Source organism: Amphiura filiformis, chromosome 16, assembly GCF_039555335.1.
Source record: "Amphiura filiformis chromosome 16, Afil_fr2py, whole genome shotgun sequence".
NCBI classification, from domain to species: Eukaryota; Metazoa; Echinodermata; class Ophiuroidea; order Amphilepidida; family Amphiuridae; genus Amphiura; species Amphiura filiformis.
The window spans coordinates 31,535,540-31,555,801 of NC_092643.1; the positions used below are offsets into that span (position 1 = coordinate 31,535,540).

Consider the following 20,262-nt stretch of genomic DNA (forward strand, 5'->3'; position numbering starts at 1 on the left):
ATTTTGCACCCTTAAAAGTGTCACCAAACTAAAGCGAAAACCTTAACATAGAAGATATGCATAGAATGTACAATTTAAGGAGTTAATGAAGCTTCTGTGTCTTGTTTAACAATGGCTTTTGGCGTTGCACAAGATTAGAACAAAACTCTGTACAAGTAGTTTGATTAGTTCTGGATATGTCAGTGATGCAGGTGCATCCCTATGTAACATTCCAATTAACTGTTAATTAATTTGAATTTTAAAATCATGTTGCACTAATTACTTTTTATTATGCAGGGTGTGTTCTCCTCGACTGTTATCCATGCGCGTATTATACGCGAACAACGACATTATAGAATCGGTATAATTAGCACCTGGAGTATAATGATAATGCAAGTCTCGTACATAACTACTTACGATTGTACGATCGTTATAGCAGTAATAACTCCCTTTCTCTCTCATTGTTAACATATACAGGGGAATCTTTATGTCTCTTTTCCGTTCGTTCTTCAATTATCTTTTTTCTGAATTCCACTCTGCCTCTTTTGAAATCTCCTAGTCTAAGATGCTTAATAATATTTGCATATCTCGCCATTTTTAAAAAAACAAAACCTTTATGGAGTTTGAAAACAAAGAAGATAATTGGACAAAACTAATGAAAGTGGTGCGCGCCATTTTGAATGAATGTTTTCGCTAACCTCTGATTCTTTTTATGTGTTGGTTTTATCACTTTTATCATATACATAACGCATGTGTATATTATAATGCAGGTGTAGCAAATAAAGAAAGACTTTTTTGATCAGTCATATTGTAAAGAATGAAAGTACAATGAGAGGAAAAAACAACGTTGTCTTGCCTAAAAAGCTCCATTTCAAAAACCAATACGTATACCTACACCAGGAGAATAGCTAGTCTGTATTCATTTATACATCGTATATAATCCTCACAATACGATAACACCTGGAGTTGATCAAGTTCAAGACAAAATATATGAATAGGAATTCCTACGTGTGAATGCAATTCATTAGAAACTTAAAAAACAGAACACCGTTGGCAAAATGTACAATGGCAAGATTAGTATCAAGATAGTTAACATCGGGTGTAATCTTCTTCCCTTAATAACAAAAATACCCTGGGAAATTGTACAATGTTTATGAAATGTAATCAATTTTGCACCCTTGGAAGTGTCACCAAACTAAAGCAAAAACCTTAACATAGAAGATATGCATAGAATGTACAATTTATGGAGTTAATGAAGCCTCTGTGTCTTGTTTAACAATGGCTTTTGGCGTTGCACAAGATTAGAACAAAACACTGTACAAGAGGTTTGATTAGTTCTGGATATGTCAGTGATGCAGGTGCATCCCTATGTAACATTCTAATTAATTGTTAATTAATTTGAATTTTAAAATCATGTTGAACTAATTACTTTTTATTATGCAGGGTGTGTTCTTCTCGACTGTTATTCAAGTGCGTATTATACGCGAACAAAAAGAGTTGCTATATATAGTTTATGTATGTATTACGACATATAGAATTGGTATAATTAGCACCTGGAGTATAACGGTAATGCAAGTCTCATACGTAACTACCACTTTTCTAGCTACGATCGTATGATCGGTATGTCACTAATAACTCCATTTCTCTCTTTGTCTGCATATGCAGTGATATCTCTATCTCCCTTTCCCCTCGTTCTCTTTCTCCCAGGGCGTTGTCTCTCCTTCTCTTTCTGAATTCCTCTCTGTTTCCTTTTTAAATTTCCTTGTCTCTGACTTGTTCTCCTTCGTTCTGTCATGGAGCAGCATTGTTGCTATATACCCGATGTCTCTATGTACATCATTTCCATCTCTTTCTTTGTCTCTGTTTCTCTTTCTGAATTCCTCTCTGTCTCTTTTCAAATTTCCTTATCTCTGACTTGTTCTCCCTCGTTCTCTCATGGAACAGCATGGCTGTCTCTATGTACATCATTTCTCCCTCTTTCTTTGTCTCTGTTTCTCTTTCTGAATTCCTCTCTGTCTCTCCTCGTTCTCTCATGGAACAGCGTGGTTGTTAACCTGATATGCTGTACTCCAGAGTGACAGGATAACCAACATCCCATGTTTAGTATCAGATGTTTACGTGCAGCAAGTAAGAAGCTCCCATCTTTGCCAACTCTCTGATGGCCGCATCTATATTTCCCACCAGAAATGTTAATTGCTTTGCATCATTTTTAGCGAGAAGTCCACAAATCTATCTGCTGAAAACAGGTGCATTGATTGTATTAAGAACACCATCTATGGGTAATCATTATCCTTCTGACCTAAGAAAGTTAATAGCATGTTGCGAAACTAGATATCAACGACAACCAGCCTCAGCGTCACCCAGGTCCAGAATGATATCCTATGGCCTCGTATTGACGAACTATACTATGCACGACTTTGTGTACAACATTTACCTCTGTGTCTCGCTAGATGTAATCCAAAGGCGATCTGAACGCATCATAGGTGTCTCTGACATGTCTGACGCACTGTGTTACATGTCCATTTAAAGTTTATGTTATAACCAATTCTACTTGACTGTTTTATTTCCAAAAGAATTCTCTATATATTCTTAAAATTGTCAGTGTATCAGTTTGTTATTCAGATTGGGGCAGTATATGTGACCAAGATGTGGAGTCAAGCTTTGGTTAGTCCAGCTTTCCAGAAAGTGACTTTCGCATTAGGGAAATTAATTGTCGTCAAATGTATTAATTGGTTAACAGGTGTCATGTTTGAAGCATTGTTTGACTAGTGGTCAGTTAGGGATTCAATCATGTTTCACCGTTGTTCATCACCGATTAACAACGATGCGTCCGCGTCGTCTGCGTGGTTTACTACGCGAGGTAAACCACGCAGACGCGAGTTGTTAATCGGTGATGAACAACGGTGAAACATGATTGAATCCCTTTCAACAACGAAAAGAAGCTAAAGATCGTATCATTTTACGAGGAATGCTAGTTAATCATTCCCACCCCGCCTTACAACAACTTCGATGATTTCTCTTTTGATATCAGCAATATACCTCCAAAAAACTGAATTGTAAGCTTGCATACGCACAAAGGTTCCAGGCATGACGAATTTTACGCGCTCTCGCGTAACGCGTAGTCTCACGCGCGTTTGCGTATACCCTACAGTAAAAGTGTGGATTCATCACGGATTAACAACGGTTGGCTCCTGTACAAAGGTATAGGAAGAGTTGTTGAAAGTATAGTTGAATGAGTTAATACCCTTTTTTTTTTTAAAGAGCTAAGAAGTTGGTAAAATATGATAAATTGTTTAAGGGATCAAGATACAACCTTCTTTAGCCATCAACGATCTTATCCATCGAATAAATTGTAACTATATCAAAGTCTAACACATTTAGAAACCCTTAGCGAGCAGTAGCAACCAGTAATTGCTTAATATTACATGCAGTGCAACAACGAGGTTTGACCAATACCATAACAAGCCTTTACAAGCCATTGGTATTTTTGTCAAAAACGTTTACATAAAAAGCATTACCCGAAGAAGATAAATTACCAAATAATTTGCAAAAAAATAAAATCTTGTAGATGGATAATATTATCTGCATTTAACAGAGATTAAAACGACCATTAAAATCACACTAAGCCAAAAAAGAATCTTTTTACAAGGTCATATCATAAAATTACTTCAATACTCTACTCTAAACACATGTCAGTAACCAAGCAGTTGTCCAACTGACACAACAGAAAAATGCACTGACATGGAACCACATTCCCAGCCCAATAAATGACACCCAGCACATGAAATCTTGACCACATTCACAGCCCACATTCACATTCCTTGACCACATTCACAGCCCAATAAATGACACCCAGCACATGAAATCTGTGAGTAAGTGGAATAGTGTAGAACAAGACCTGTTTCTTGAAGAAAGTGCGTGAAAAGCAGAAATCAGCCCCGTTCCACACTATTCTATTTCATGATTTACTCTTTGGACATTGTGATCTGTGTAAGGATCTTATATGCATTCTCACAGATTTCTTGTGCTGGTTGCCAATTATTTGGCTGTGAATGTTGTCCAGAAGCTGTTTAAAGTCAGTGCATTTTGCTGTTGTGTCAGTTGCACAACTGCTTGGTTACTGACATGTGTTTAGAGTAGAGTATTGAAGTAATTCTGTGTGTAATTTTAGTTCATTTTGATGCACATGAATTTAAGATATGACTTTGTGAAAAATTATAAGTTTCTTTTTTGGCTTACTGTGTAATGAGACGTTCATCCTCTAAAAGGAGTAGATATCCATTAATATCAAAACAAACACCGATGCATGCAGATAAAAATCTCTACTTTCAAACTTATGCTACAGTGATTGGAGAGATAATGTCCTTGCATTAGCGCTGGGTTTTTAAAACACGGCTTAAGGAATGAACATTCGGTTAACTAAGACGCACTGATGAGTTGAATAAACTCTTATAAGCTATGAATCAACATAAGATTAAAGTCCTTTTAATGTTGAACATTTATCATTTAATGAAGGTGTCTTTGTGAGTTTTTTCTAAGCTTAAAGTTGCAAAACAATTCTCAGTTTGGAGAAGCACAACTTGTAGTATTCCTAATAATGAATTATAAGTTTATATTGTTACGGTTTAATTGATTGCGCATCACTCAAGTTTGTGTATGCTACAAAGCAAATGTTAAAATGTCACCTGTTTAGTTACCAATGAATAAACTATACTTGCATATCAACAACTTCGTGCTTTAAGGGGGTACTACACCCCTCGATAAATTTGTGTCTATTTTTGCATTTTTCTCAAAAACTAATAACTCAGTGGTAACAAAAGTTATGTAGGGTACCTGCAGGTAATATGGGACCATTAAGGACGTTTAGCTTATTTGCATAAAAACTAAAGAAGATATGCCAACAAGAGATTGTTATGATGAACAACCTGTCCTTTAAGATTAATAAAACAGGCAATGTTACCTTGTTTTTATGTTTGTTTGGACGCTATGACGTCAAAATGACGTCATCGTCAAGTGTCCCATATTACCTGCATGTGCAGGTAATATGGGACACTGTGTTATCTCTATGGTGAAAATCAAAAGTTCAGAAAATCACTCTTTTGTTCTAAAAACATTTTTGTTACATGGTTTTGAATGTTAAATGCAAATTTCTACAAGAAAATTCAATTTTCTAAATAGTTTTGCTTTTCGCGTTGACAATGCACACAATTTCCTATGTGTCCCATATTACCTGCACCCATTCAGTTGAAAATCAGAGAAAATAATCATTTATAAAAGGAAAGTGCCACTTGTCAGTGGAATTTTACCTGCTGATAAGCTTAACCCATCACCTAAAGATCATAAAAAATGACAATGCCCCCTCAGTACCAGAGTTTTTGGATACACAATCATAAAATGTGACGTCATTGATTTTATATCAGGCCAAAAAAAAACGACATAATTTTTTGGGCAATTTCACTCTTTTGGCATTGATTTCCAAGAGTTTGATACACAGACTCCAAAACTGCATTTCTAGAAGCACAATTGATGTCTCTAAACACTTAACAAATCAACTTAAAGTGTTTATCTTCTCTAAGCTACTTTTTGTTAAAATGAAAACAGGTGTCCCATATTACCTGCTGTCCCATATTACCTGCACCTACCCTATATTATAGGGGCAAGGAATCCAATTACTACACTGGAATTTCAGTGACCCAAGACAAGCGGTTTGTTATTTATGATCAGAAATAAGGTACCGCTAGGATGTACCTCGTTTCCTATCATATATACTGAACCGCTTGTCTTGAGTCACTGAAATTTCAGTGTAGTAATTGGATTCCTTTGCCCTAATAATATACATAACTTTGTTACCAGTGTGTAATTATTTTTTGAGAAAAATGCAAAAATAGCCACAAATTTACCACATGGGTGTAGTACCCCCTTAAGGTAATAACAAAATTGATTGGATTATTTTATCCACTAATAGTGCAACAAACGTATCCGTTGATTGTATCGCCACTAAACTTTGTGTGTGCTGTAAAGCAAATGTTAACATCTCACCTACATTGTTCCGTTTTGTCTGTTTAGTTGCCTATGAATAGACTATACTTTCAAATCAACAACTTCGCGCTTTAAGGATATAACAAAATTGATTGGATTATTTTCTCCACTAAGACTCCACCAAACGTATTCTTTGATTGTACAGCCACTAAACTTTATTTTGTGTGTGCTACAAAGCAAATGTTAACATTTCACCTACCTCATTCTGTTCTGTTTGTTTAGTTACCAATGAATAGACTTTATTTGCATATCAACAACTTCGCGCTTTAAGGGAATAACAAAATTGATTGGATTATTTTCTCCACTAAGACTGCACCAAACGTATTCGTTGATTGTACCACTAAACTTTGTGTATGCTACAGAGCAAATGTTAACATTTCACCTACATTATTTCATTGCAATTGGATAGACTACGTATACTTGCAAATCAACAACTTTGCGCTTTAAGGTAATCAAAAAAATGATTGGATTATTTTCCCCAGTAAGACTGCCCCAAACGTATTCATTCGGTGCTTTATATTATTAGAAGCTTAGTCTACAACTGTTCAGCCGACGACAGAAAGTACAGAGTACCTCCAACTACTAACACTATGGGCCACAATGACCTCATCCCAATGGCATTGTTCAATAACCTCAATTAAACAGTAATAATGCAAAATTTGACCTTAAGTTGCAGAGTATGAGTTTTTGTACCCACATTTTCAAAGGTCATTCCATGAATGTACAAATGTACTGGGGTTAAAGAACTGTGTCCTGATGGATGAGAATGTTGTGGATCCTAGTGTAAAGGGTTTTTGCTTCAAGTAAAACTGACATGTTATCGGAAAAACAGACAAGCAACATACGTGCCTTTCACATGATTTACTAATAACTGACGCCGCTTTTTAAAACTGTGGTCCATAAGAATAACACTAAGATAGAAAACAATAGCACCCAATATGTGTCATGTGATCAAGCAATTCATTCGGAAGTCGGAAATATTGATTTTGAGTTATAGCCAAACGAAAGAAGTATTTCCTTTTGTTTCCTATTGTTTGGAAACTCTCAAACTGCTCACATCTTTTGAACTTGTTTTCCAAATACAATGCGCTCTTCTGCAAAATGTAGCTTTGCAAATGTTCTTTACAATTCTATAAGAAACTGAAAAATGAATATGTCCGGCATCAGACTGAATTGCTTGATCACATCACAAATATTCAAAAAGCTATATTTAATCATAGTGCAGGCATGAAAAGGGTTTTCCATGTATATCCCAATACAGGACATCTGTCATTAGAAATATAATGATTAGGAAAATAACTGGTTAACCCCCTGAGCACTGCCTGCTGATCTAACATTGCCTCTGATTAGTCAATTACATGATACCTTCACCCCAATTTTTTGTGTGGTGAAATTATTCTAACAATGTTGCTGATTAGTCCAATTGATAATGAAAACTTCTTTTTTGACCAATCGGCAGGTAGTTCTCATGGGGTTAAGCTTAGTTTTGACAGCTTCCCTCTGACGCGCTAGGAGGTACCGATTTCAAACTTTGACATTTCAAAGTATGACATAATACTCCGGAAACAGGGCCTACATATCAAACTTAATAATTATATAGGACAACATGTGTCATTTTAAAATTAATAAATCGGACATATGTCATTTCAAACGTATTAAATATACAGCACAACATTATTTTATTTCTGATTTTAAGCATTCAAGGAATCGAACAGCAACGTTTGTACAGTATTTTTTATGGGATCTGAGAGCACATCAGCTCAGACACACCAAATTGCAATCTGAATACGAAGAATGTCCTTTTTATATCAAATGATTTTTTGAAATTCGCGCTGTAATACAAATTGTATGATAAATTAATAAAAATTGATATTTTAAAATAATATTTAACCCATTTAATCTAATGATATATACTTAAAGTGTATACTAGTATATAGCTGGGAGGAAAAGTCCTCCATCATTTGCAAATTTGCAACAAAAAAAATGAAAATCGTCAATACGAAAGGTCGAAATTTTTAAATGATTTATAAAATTTACTTCGAGGACTGTTAAATGTCAAAACTATCAATTTTTAATAATTTCACATAAAATTTGTATTATACCACGAATTAAACAAAAAATCAAAATTATTTGATATCATCAGGACACTCCTCGTATTCAGAATTGAATTTGTGTGTCTGATGTACAAACTATTCGGTTTAATAAACTGACCAACAATTATATCGAGGCCAATTTGATCATAATACATCATGTCTTTTTTTTAATAAAACATTTCATAAACTCGCTCTGCAAATATACGGTATGACTGCTATTCCCGGTATCGACTACGATAATTGAAGACCGAATTAAAAAGACTAGTTTGTGTCTGACGTCAGGGCAAAAGCGCGGCATGATTGGTTACTGACCTGCGCAGTGCGGCATTTTTGGTCTGGATGACAGGACGTCATACGCCAACTAGTCTTTTTAATTCGGTCTTCAATTATAGTGTACTTCGGTTGACCGTGGTTGCCGAATTCGACAATCTTACATAAAAGCTCATAAAAACTTTCATTTTGATATCAGATTTTGTCTTTATCCAATTGTTTTCACGCCTGACATGTTTTCATATTAGCACATCTAGCTGTTTAAAAAATGCGCATAAATAGTAGGGTGTTTTGGCAAAGCTCTTTATACGATATGGTATACTTACGTGTACAGGTACACGGGTTGTAGCCAGCCTTATTGCATATACACTTGTGACCGATACACTCTGCAACAGCATGTGAACACCATACAAGTCCCATTAAAGCATGACATTTGGGTGCTTGTGGACAAGATATGTTAATAGCGTGAATTCGTTCTAGTTCTGAAAGAAAAATATAAAAACATAACATATTTTAGACACTAATTTATTACTTGCTGAAGCAATTTTGTCGTATTAACCCCATGTATACTGTGCTACCTTCTGGCAGGGCCTGAAGAGTGAGGGAAATTAAGGGGTAACAATTTTTTTAAAGGATGACGGCTGTCTGTCGATAACTTAAAGTTACGCATTGCTTTCTTGCCCTGCGGGGCCGTTAATATATTGGAACTCTATTAGTAAAAACCTCAACTATGAGAGTCTCCGATGTTTCTTGTTGATATTGTGCCCCAAGGCCGAAGACTAAAATATTTAAAAGCTGTATTTCAATTGGTTACTCAGATGAATATAACGCGTACTAACCAATCAGAAGCGCTGTAAGAAAGGCAGTCATGCTTAAAACTCTCAAAAACTTGGAAGACAATTCAACGAAATGTAATTGTCACGTTAACAAACAATAGTCTGATTCAAGTCTGTGATATATATACAATTTGTAACTAGCAGACACTGAAAAAATCGGGCCTTTTCGGAAAGGTATTGTAATCTTTTGTGATTCTATTCAAAGTACTATCACTGATCATGCTGATACGATTGTAGTAGCAGACCATGACTTAAACAACTGTCAATCATTCTGTCACTACCTTTTAGGATACTATTGTTTGGAAATATGCCTATCAAGGACTATCGATTGGAATGTGTGTGTGATCAGCGCTGCTCTACATTTCTTTTTTTATACAGTACATGCCAGGAAATGTTAATGAGTGTATATTTTCAAAACATTTACAACAAATAATAATCCCGCGATTTGTTTTGTTTAATGCGCTAGCACAAGGATTTTGAAGGTTATGTAAAAAGTTGACATCTGCAAATTAAACTCTAGGCTGTTGTTTAGAGTGGGTCTTTTACAATTAGATACGGCACCACATCGAATTTGGTCCTATAGCGCTCTCGGAGCCCGGTTAGATACCGATGACTCTTTCCATCATACCCTGGTGATGTAATGCATTGTATCGAGTATACTAATTAACATTTGCATAGTATATTATCATTTAAATAAAAGACGAAAACACATTACAAATGCTCAGGGTGCGATAGAGGGAGCCATCGGTACCTATCTGGTCACCGATAGCGCTATCGGACCAAACTAAACGTTGTGCCTTAGTAGATTGACAGCGAGGATGACTGTTCACATGATTGACGTGACAGCAACATTAATTCTGTGAGCATTAATAATGAATTCAGTGTTTTTGATTGTGTAAAGGTAATGACTTAAAATGTAAAACCTCTTCACAATGAGCCAGTAGAAAATTCAAAAAATGTGGCCTTGATTAGTTGCTAATCACTGTATTGGTGGGAATGATTAGTCTCACCATAAAGATGCTAGTAAGCCAGCTGTCAATGTGTTACGTAAAGGTACCCCAGCTGTCAACGTGTAATTTCTTATAGCTTAGTACTGCACAGGTGTATGAGGAAACTTAATTGATAGCAGGTGATAATTGTGGGAGATGAAATACCAGCATTCCTAATGGTGACGACATTAAAAAGCATCGTCTTATGTTAAAAGATGTTCAGCAACTAAAACAATCTTTTAACCTTTTGACCCTGCGTGATGACCTTTAACATTTGACACCTTTTGTCTTATATCACCGTAACCATAACGTGTAGATAGTATAAACTATACATTTTGTAACACTTGTAACAAGACGGAGAGTTCGACATGCATTTTAGAGTAATCCAAGCATTATTCATTTTGTCCCTTGTATTATGGAATTACCCCCTCCTGGAGTTTTGGGAGAGACATTGGAGCTTATGTTATTCTAATTATCTCAAAGAAACCATTTCAACTCTTAATGCTTCCTCTGCTCTCGCGGTCACGTAAACCCCATATATGACCCTACTAAAAGTGACCGAATCTCCTAGAATGTAATGTATACACACTAAGAACGGAAAAAGGTTTATGATTGTTAATTCTTTAATTAATGATGACAAAACATCATCTTAGGAAGAAAACAATACGTGGGAACTAAACTATAAATACACCTTTTAAAATACTTTATATCATACATATGTATAATTACTTGATTTATTATTCGGGTACTGCATCATTTATCACTCAGTTTCTGTCAAAGAACTTCAGTTCTTCTGATGGTATGTATGCAACATATCTAAGAGCTATATTGTAAGATATACCGATCAGATTTCAGCGCGTCACATCATCAAGTCTTCGCATGGTATCAATTTGCAATGTACTGGGGTCTTTTAATCGTACGAAATTGAAAAGAAACATGCAACCAAGTTTTAAATTCATTTCACTTCACATGTAAATGTAATAAAATGCAGCTGCAAGATATGTTCTCTTCCAAGTAATAGTGCTGTATATCCTCTGCTTAGTGGTAGCAGATACTAACACTTTTACTTAGAGAGCTGCCCGATTCAAGATATCTGCCTCGTAAGTGTAGTATTGGCAAAGTTATTTACATGCAGATCCAGCATTGTGACTCGTGTGAGCAGACTGATTAAAAAAGAAACGAGTAAGAAGGCAGTATTTGTTTTGTAGCATGTTTGTAGATACGGCGTTTGTGCTTGGGAGGGTGGATACTATTCCAGTTACAATCCATACACCCCCTATGGAAGACATGACCTAAATCTTCTACACAGGGAGTGTGAATTTTAAATGGGGTTACCTGAATGGGTGACTCCATTTGGAATCCGTTCACCCCTATGGAAGACACCAGCTTAATCTTCTATACACAGGCATGACAGGTAGTGTGTATTTTAAATGGGGTTACCTGAATGGGTGACTCCATTTGAAAATCCATACATTCCAATGACCTTAATCTTCCACACAGGGAGTGTGAATTTTAAATGGGGTTACCTGAGCGGGAGACTTCATTTGAAATATACACCCCATGTGTCAGAGATAAAAGTAATAATAATATGTCTTCTGTCGGGGCGTATGGATTTCAACTGAAATAGCCCATTCTTACTTCAATTCCAGTTGAAATCCATACACCCCCTATGGAAGACATGACCTTAATCTTCTACACAGGGAGTGTGAATTTCAAATGGGATTATATATACCTGAATGGATGAATCCATTTGAAATCTACACCCCCTGTATCAGAGATAAAGGTAATATGTCTTCTACAGGGGTGTATGGATATCTACTGAAATAGCCCATACTTACTTTAATTCCAGTTGAAATCCATACACACCCCATACAAGACATTGCATTAATCTATCACACAGGGAGTGTGAATTTCAAATGGGGTTACCTGAATGGGAGAATCCATATGAAATCTACACCCCATGTGTCAGAGATCAAGGTAATATGTCTTCCATGGGGGTATGGATTTCAACTGGAAAGAATAGCCCAATGTATAAATTTGATAACTTACATGTTTATCGTATACATGTGTATATCAGCCAAGTTAGTGATATACTATGTCCAGAAAAATAAATCAATGTGTTCGTAGAACACTGATAAGCAATACCAACGTTTATATTTACCCAGGTGGACGCTATCATGTATGTTTTTGGAAAACAAGGTTCTTATCTTATCTATCCAGATGAACGCTATCGTTTATATTTATTCAGATGGACATTAGAGGGATGGACATTTCATATATATGTTTTTGGAAAACATACATTTGTTTATAAATTCAAAGTATAGACCTCTGGAAAAGGCACCCGTTACTAATAGTTTCACGGTCTACCCTCACTTACGATCATGAAACTATTAGTAGAGGTCTATACTTTGAATTTGTTTCTACGCTCACCTGTAATGGGTTTGATCACTTTTAATTCCAAAGTTAAAATAATACTTGTTAAATTTGTTTATATAATTTTATAAACTGTGTTGATTCTTTTGTGAATATAGTTGAAACAAACCTATTTTCAATATAATATAATGCTAACTGCAGTAGTATGTGTATTCATGGTATTTGCATATAACGAATTGACGATATAATCCGTGCTTTGCTGAATCATCATTCTTTTCAATGGTATGCCCCATGAAGGAATTCAGCATCGAAGTGGTTACGTAATGCTCTTGGTTACCGGATCACGCCATTTTGGTATGCCTTCGAGTGCCATATACTTTATGTGGTGATCATTTCGATCGTGGTTCATTACTCTAGCGCGTGATCCCGTTGACATAGTAACATTACGTAACTTCGATACTGAATATACGAGTAGTATCATCTTACAACATGGTTATTCTGTCCTTTGGAGTACAGCATATTAGGTTAACAATGGTTTTCATTCTATATAGAAAAGACGTAGGATATTCACACATAGTTCCAAGCATAGATTGGCTAAATGGAGAGGGGGATTACAGGCTATAATAGCCTTGTTTTTCTTGTTTATTGATTAAAGTGAAAATAATTTTTCTTATATCACCAAACATCTAATCAAGGATGATTTCGATCAGCGAATGACTGGTCCAAAAGTTCCTTTTTTACACCCGCTCTCTTGAACTCTATATTGTTTCAATATGTTATCATACTATATAAGAACTGCAATATAGGTTTGGGTCAACGGTTTCCTGTTTCATGGCTTCCATGATTTCGTAACCAAAAACTATAGGATGCATCACCAATACACCATCTTTATTTAGGTTATATAGTACGACGAGCTTTTAATAATCAATGTGATGTTTGGGCGTATTGAAAATAAAATAGACAATTCTGATGATGTGTCTTGACCAAGTTTTACTGATTCAAATATGACGTTTCCTCCAATCAATCCTATCTTACGTACATTAAGAGTGGAGGTTTTTACAAGATGTGAACACTGAAGCAAAGTCTTTTTCAAAACAATAATAACTAATAAAACCGACATTGTCTAGGACTGTTTCGAAGTTCAATGTAACTTTTAATCTCCACTTCCCAATGTCATTTCGAAACATATTTATGCATTATGTTCAGGTAACTGCCTCTATAGTCACTTTAAAGTTTAGGATTTACAGAGTCGAGACGAAGAAACAATCAACTCCAAAAGAACTGCTGAGACACAGAGCTCAGTGCGTCTACCTTCAATTTTAAACGGATGATTTTAAGATTTATCAAGCTTACTATATGTTGTATGTTATAATATCACTATGTTATTATGTTCTACATTGCATGTTACTTATGTTATTATGTTCTCCTTTTTCGTATTATTACTAGAGCCAACGAGACCTTGAATTTCATGTCTCAATGATTACTTTACGTAATGCAAGCAATCCAGTTGAAGAAATCAAGAATGTGTAAGCTTATCACGCATTCTCCTTCCTCGTACTTTTATTAAAACAAACATAACCTTGAATTTGCAGACGTCTTCCAATTCTACGTCATTACTTTAAGTGGCACTAGCATAACTATGGACCACAATGGCCTCATCCCAATGGCATAGTTCAAGAACCTCAATTGAATAATCATAGCGCAAAATTTGACCTCAAGTTGCAGAGTATGAGTTTTAGTACCCAAATTTTTAAAGGTCATTCAATGGATGTACAAATGTATTGGGGTTAAAGAACTGTGCCCCTGATAGATGAGCATGTTGTGGATCCTAGTGCATGCATCATGTTTGAAGAAATCAAGAACACTGGAAATCAGGAGTAATACGACCAATTTGTCAGGCACGTGTATTATTCATCCCGGGATTCATTCATGGGTAATGCTTGCATCTAACTTTATTTTTCCAGGATTTGCGTAATCATGGCAGTGAACTTGTATCTAAGTGACCGTGTAATCACCAGCGTTTAATGTACTCTCGAAAGCGCTCTGTAACATACTTTCACATTGAGTGTTTATCTGAATAAAAGATTATGTGTTATCCATAATGTAATTACTTGGGATTTTCTATTATCTTTACACTTTGCAAAATATATCATAATAACATACACTAGGGGGAAATGACAAGCTGAAACCCCATTAGCGTAACCATAGAAGGCCCCATGTCACCATGGTCACAGGAGGAAGTTGCCCAAAGTTGTCCAAAATGGTCAAAATTGACAAAAATTTCGCAAAATTGTGCCAAATTGCGTGAAGTTGTCAATCGACTTTGCTAAAATTTTCTGGATTTTGTGAAACTTTGCATTAATCTTGAGTAACTTTGCGCAATTTTATGCAACTTTATGAAAAGGTTTGGGTAACTTTGCGCAACTTTGCGAAATGTTTAGGCAACTTTGGGCAACTTGGCGCAACTTTGCAAAATGTTAAGGCAACTTAATGCAACTTTGTGTAATTTTGATCAATTTTGACAATTTCGGACAATTTTGGGCAATTTCCCCTGTGACATGGGGCCTCATAGAACTGATTCATGGATCTCATTACACTTTAATTACGAGCGCGAAGCTCGTAGCCCAGCGAGATGGTACTAAAACATGTGCTACCCAATCCTTGCAAAAGATTGGAAAGGTGTTGTTGTTACTTAAGGGTAGACTAGGTCGAAGCAGCCAAAAAATCGATTTTCCTTAACTAAATCAATATATTATTGAAAAATACAATTTTGATGTTTTGCAAAAGTTCATTTTACAAATCATATACTTTGAAAACTTGCTTGATTTATTGTTGTCAATGAGTTATGTACCTTTTACAAAAGTGTTGTTGTTTCAGCCCTCTTTACAACATAACTCAAGAACTACAGGCCCTACAAAAGTATATCTGTGATATTTGAATTCTTCTTCACACTCGCTATGAAATCATCAATGCAAATTTTGCCAAAGCTCACTACCATTCGCAAGATGCTGTGAACTACCAAATCGCAACAGTTTAAAATAGTTGCTAACGTACAAATCGCGATAGCGATGGTAGCAAATTGCAAATTACGATAACGCGACGACCATCCCCTTTATTATCACCACGAGCAAGGTGACAGATATTATTTCAGGTGAGGTCCACCAGTCGTTGCTTTGATTATCATCTCCCTTCAAACCTTCAAATGAAAAACTCGACATTATTAAAACCATGACACAGCTGACTGTAAACAACAACAGTAAATGACAGGTGAGACTGATTGATCAAAGTGCTATGGCCTCTAAAGCCGAATTTATAGTCCATCGCTGAGCGACGAGCGATTGGTATTTGACCAATGATGGTACCATGCTCTTTCCAAAACAACAAAAAGCGCTTTACCTTATTGGCTAAAAACCAATCGCTATCGCTCAGCGACGTAGTATAAATCCAGCTTAAAGTAGCAGACGATACCAGAAATGCTTACCTTCAACATTTACCTATACTAACCCTCTGCACGCGACTTTCAATTTTTGACAGACTTTATACAAAAGGGTAATTTTTAAGCAATATTGACAACTTGTTTGAAACCTTTTTCTTTTTATTAGCACATTTTCAATAGATATGACACATTTAAACCAAATGTTTGTTCTGTAATTTGTAAAATAAATCTCGTTGTTCTAGTTTTTAGTCTTACAATCACGTCTGCTTTGTCTATATTCTAAACTCGTGCGAAACTTTAATTAGGCGGGAATCTCCGTTGCCCTGGGGTGTCCACGGCAAGCGTGTATACATTAGTGGTAATGTTAGGCCGTGGCTTGCTGGGTTGACATGCATCAAATACTGTTTATGTCACTTAGATGCTTCTTGTTGTGTTTGAGAATTAGAGTATAATAAGGCGATTGTTTCAAGGAATCATGTTTTACGTACACTGCGAGTAATGTCTCATTCACCTGCCGTGATGAAAAGGGGATAAGTTATCGTACTTTACGTTTATAAACTTTTGAACCTATAGATCTAAAGCTAGCAGACATGTTTGACTAATATTTATATCGATGATCTGAAAAAACAACCGCTTCCTTGAGGGCAGTGTATTTCTGATTCGTATCGGTATGTTACGTAATTATCTGACACCAAATCTTTATGGTTACATTTTGGAAAGCCGCCATTTAATAATGTGTCTACCATTTCTAATATGCTCCTACATTAGTAGCACAGTAAGTAGAGCCGGAAATAGTATCTTTTTAAACCTTTCTTGGCTATCAGGAATATGTGCCACTTTAAGGATAGGGGTCTAGTGTGTGTGTTCAAGGAGCACTGGATATAGCACAAAGAATCCAGGTGCTCTATTGAATATACTCTTTCGGTTACGTAATAATCTCCTTTGAAAGCGCATGGCTGTAATCAAAATACATTTTCACCTTTTGCATATTCGCGAGTTTATTGTTGAGAAACGAATAATTAAGACATTAGTACTATATTAATACCAATACTAGAAAGCTACCATGGTGGCAATGCTCTGAATTGAGTAGCCCATATCCATTACATATTGGCTGGACATAAGAATTTCAATCTAAAAGGGATGCAGAAGTGTGTTGCCAGTTCAATGTGAATAGATAAGGAGTGGTCAATTCATCAGTGTCGGAACACTTCCTAAGTGGCACATATTCCCCATAGCTACAAAAGGTTCAAAAAGATCGTGTTTCCTGGTCTACTCACTGTGTTACTTATGTGGGGCGCACATTAGAAATTTTAGACACCTCATTCAACAGCGAATTTTCAATTGAACCATGACGATTTGATGTCAGATGATCAAAAAAGGTATAGTTTGCCTTATACCGTAAAACCTCGTCTACAAGCATATAGATTGTTTTTGATTAAAGCTAAATTAATATGACGCAACCGTAAATATGCAAATACAATAGATTGGTTTTACAATAGTACTTGTTTGTATATGCCTTTAGCGGTAATTTATTTGCTCAAACTCATAAAGTTATAATTTTATCGAATGATGGCGCCTGGATTAAGTAAGCTTTCATCAAAAGCACTCTATATGCTTATAGACGAGGTTTTACGGTAATAATAGTTTAGCGCCTGTAAGGTAACAAAGGTTCAAGGTCATTCTGGGGAAATTGATTCTTTTCAAAAATACATCAAATTCTTCGTCTTATTGTGTATGAATAAAAATTATACTGGTACTACCATTACCTATGAAGCAAAATATGTTAAGGTTCTACAAAGTCTATAGGGATTGCTAACTTATGTCCTGAAAGATACACTGACGCGTAATATGTGCGGTAGATTAAATTAACATTATCTATTTAATTTTTAATAAGTTTCAACAAAATCGGGGGCATCTAAAACAATTTTTTCAGGTGACCTTGAACCTTTCTTAGCCTATGTGGAAAACTACAGATTGTAGATACGGTAAATTGTACTTAAAAAAAAATCTTCGTGACTAGTGAAATAAATTGGAATATGTTTTGTCACAATTGTAACATTTTCTATTTTGTATTTCTATGTGTCGTATGAAACATTGTCTCCTTATTTTATGTGTTTCACACGCAATATAACAGTATACTTTTAATCTGTTATAGTTATTCTGTGACATGTTTGAAGTATACCAAAAGATTAAATCTTCTGCTCTTCGCGTCTGTGGCTCAGTGGGTTAGAGCGTCATGATTGTTACAAAGATAGCTGATTACAATCCGGCCAGATGCACTGGTTTTGTTTTTGAACGTTTATGTGTGTGCGCTGGCTACTCTGAGTAAAGTTTGTTCACCCTACCAACCCAGAGAGCTATGTATAATAATTTCATCCCTATGTGACTTCATGTATTTATTATAAATACGCAGTTCTGATATCTTCTGCTAGGAATGTGACGAACATCATTCGAACCTGAATTAACCTTTTTTCAACGTTGGGGTGCGTTGGCTGCTATGGGTAAATATCAAAATATGCTCAAAATGGTCTCTGATGCTGGGTTAAAATACAATTTGACTGGTCTACAGATAAGACTAGTGAAAAGAGAAACTTTAGAGGTAGCATGGCGTAAGATCGTTTAACTCTCTTTACGCGATTGTAAATTATCATGACCATATTTAGAATCGGCATGACAAATGCATTGAAATGAGTACAAACAAGCCTAGTATTGGTTCAGTGGTTCTTAAAATAGCTCTGGATATTTTCCAGAAAATATCTCAAAACTTGGACTTCTTAGGTTGTTAGCATGCAGAGCATTAAAGATGTATGATTTATATTTAGATAAGATGATAGCAATTTATGATTTTTAACGAAGGTAACTAAATGCATATACAATTTTTCATAAACACGAAATCATAAATATGCCAATCAAAATATCTACACAGCTATGGCCAAACTATTCGATTTGCATACCAGGCAGCTTACCATGTCATCACCTTATGCGATCGTTTCCCAATGAGTTAAGTTATTTTTGATTTGCAACCCCATGTGCCTGTAATCATCAATGATATTATTTTCCATTTGTGGGCCGTTCTCACGAAACCTGGAACGTATTGCCATATCTGAACCTGAACCGATTTTCAAAGTTTGACATTGTGGAAATGATGAAAATCGTCCATCCAATTTCTGTGTTTCTGAAAGTTTTTGATGTACGAAAGTTTATCATGTTTATACTACACTTGGGAATTATAGTTGTGTTTCATTTTTGTAAGTAGGCATAATATCCAAGCCAAATTGAGCTGTCTACCTGGCTGTCACCCTTGATTTGGTGTTCCTGCACAGTGGATTTGATATTTTATGACAGCTCTGGTTCTCCAATCACAGCACTCATCTTATGTTAAACAACCTTTATATATGTACACACTTTAAAGCACATTTTCTTACTTATTTATTTCCCACCCTATGCTATGACTCTCTGTTTTAAAATGACCATAACCGGATTAATTTGTTTAATATAGAGCTAATATTGCTACCAAATTGTAGCTGAAAGTCTTTTAAATGTATCACAATATCAGTTTGATCCTATTGACACTGTGCCTGGTTTTGTGGAAGCGGGTCACATTTTCTGCAAGATCGTTAACTCGAGGGTGTCTCGTATTGATGACATACAAACAGGGACATCTGTTATAGAATATCTAGAAATATCTCTTATTTTCTTTTTCAACTTGTAAAATAAGCGCAATCGTGTCTTGGTTTTGTAAAGTGATCGTTAACTTTCGTATCGTAGCAAAAACATGGAAGAACAGTTTTGTACTGGGTATTATGTCGGCATATTGCCTCTTGCATAAAATAAAAGTAAGTAAGATATTGTAGTATTTCACATCTTGATAACACGGTTGTTTGATTGCATGTAAAACTGAGTCATTTAAAGAAAAGTTGAATAATGATGGCGCTATTTATCTTAAATCTTGTTTGCATCTTTACAAGGGGTAGACACTTGTATAATGGTATTAGAACATCAGCAAAAAAATGACAAGGAAATTTTCAAAAAACTTTTTATCATGAAATGTAAGGTATAACTCATATTATTTGGCTAATTTAAATTTAAAATATATGTAAATAGCGCCCTCAATTTGCACACAAATGTATAGTATATAGAATAAAGATTGCAACAAAAAGCAGAAAAAGATGAAAAATTTGATATATAAACGAAAATCTATGTTAAATTACTACAAGAAATGTGTGCATTAGTGTGATACCTGTTGG

General features: G+C 35.5%; 1 protein-coding gene across 1 annotated transcript in view; it reads right to left on the reverse strand.

Moving 5' to 3' along the window:
* LOC140135876 (uncharacterized) overlaps nucleotides 1-20,262 on the reverse strand; it is a 130,909-nt gene that overhangs the window by 25,063 nt on the left and 85,584 nt on the right. The window contains exon 2 of the mRNA XM_072157529.1: nucleotides 8,708-8,863. Coding sequence (XP_072013630.1) covers nucleotides 8,708-8,863 — 156 coding nt within the window. The remainder of the gene's footprint in view (nucleotides 1-8,707; nucleotides 8,864-20,262) is intronic.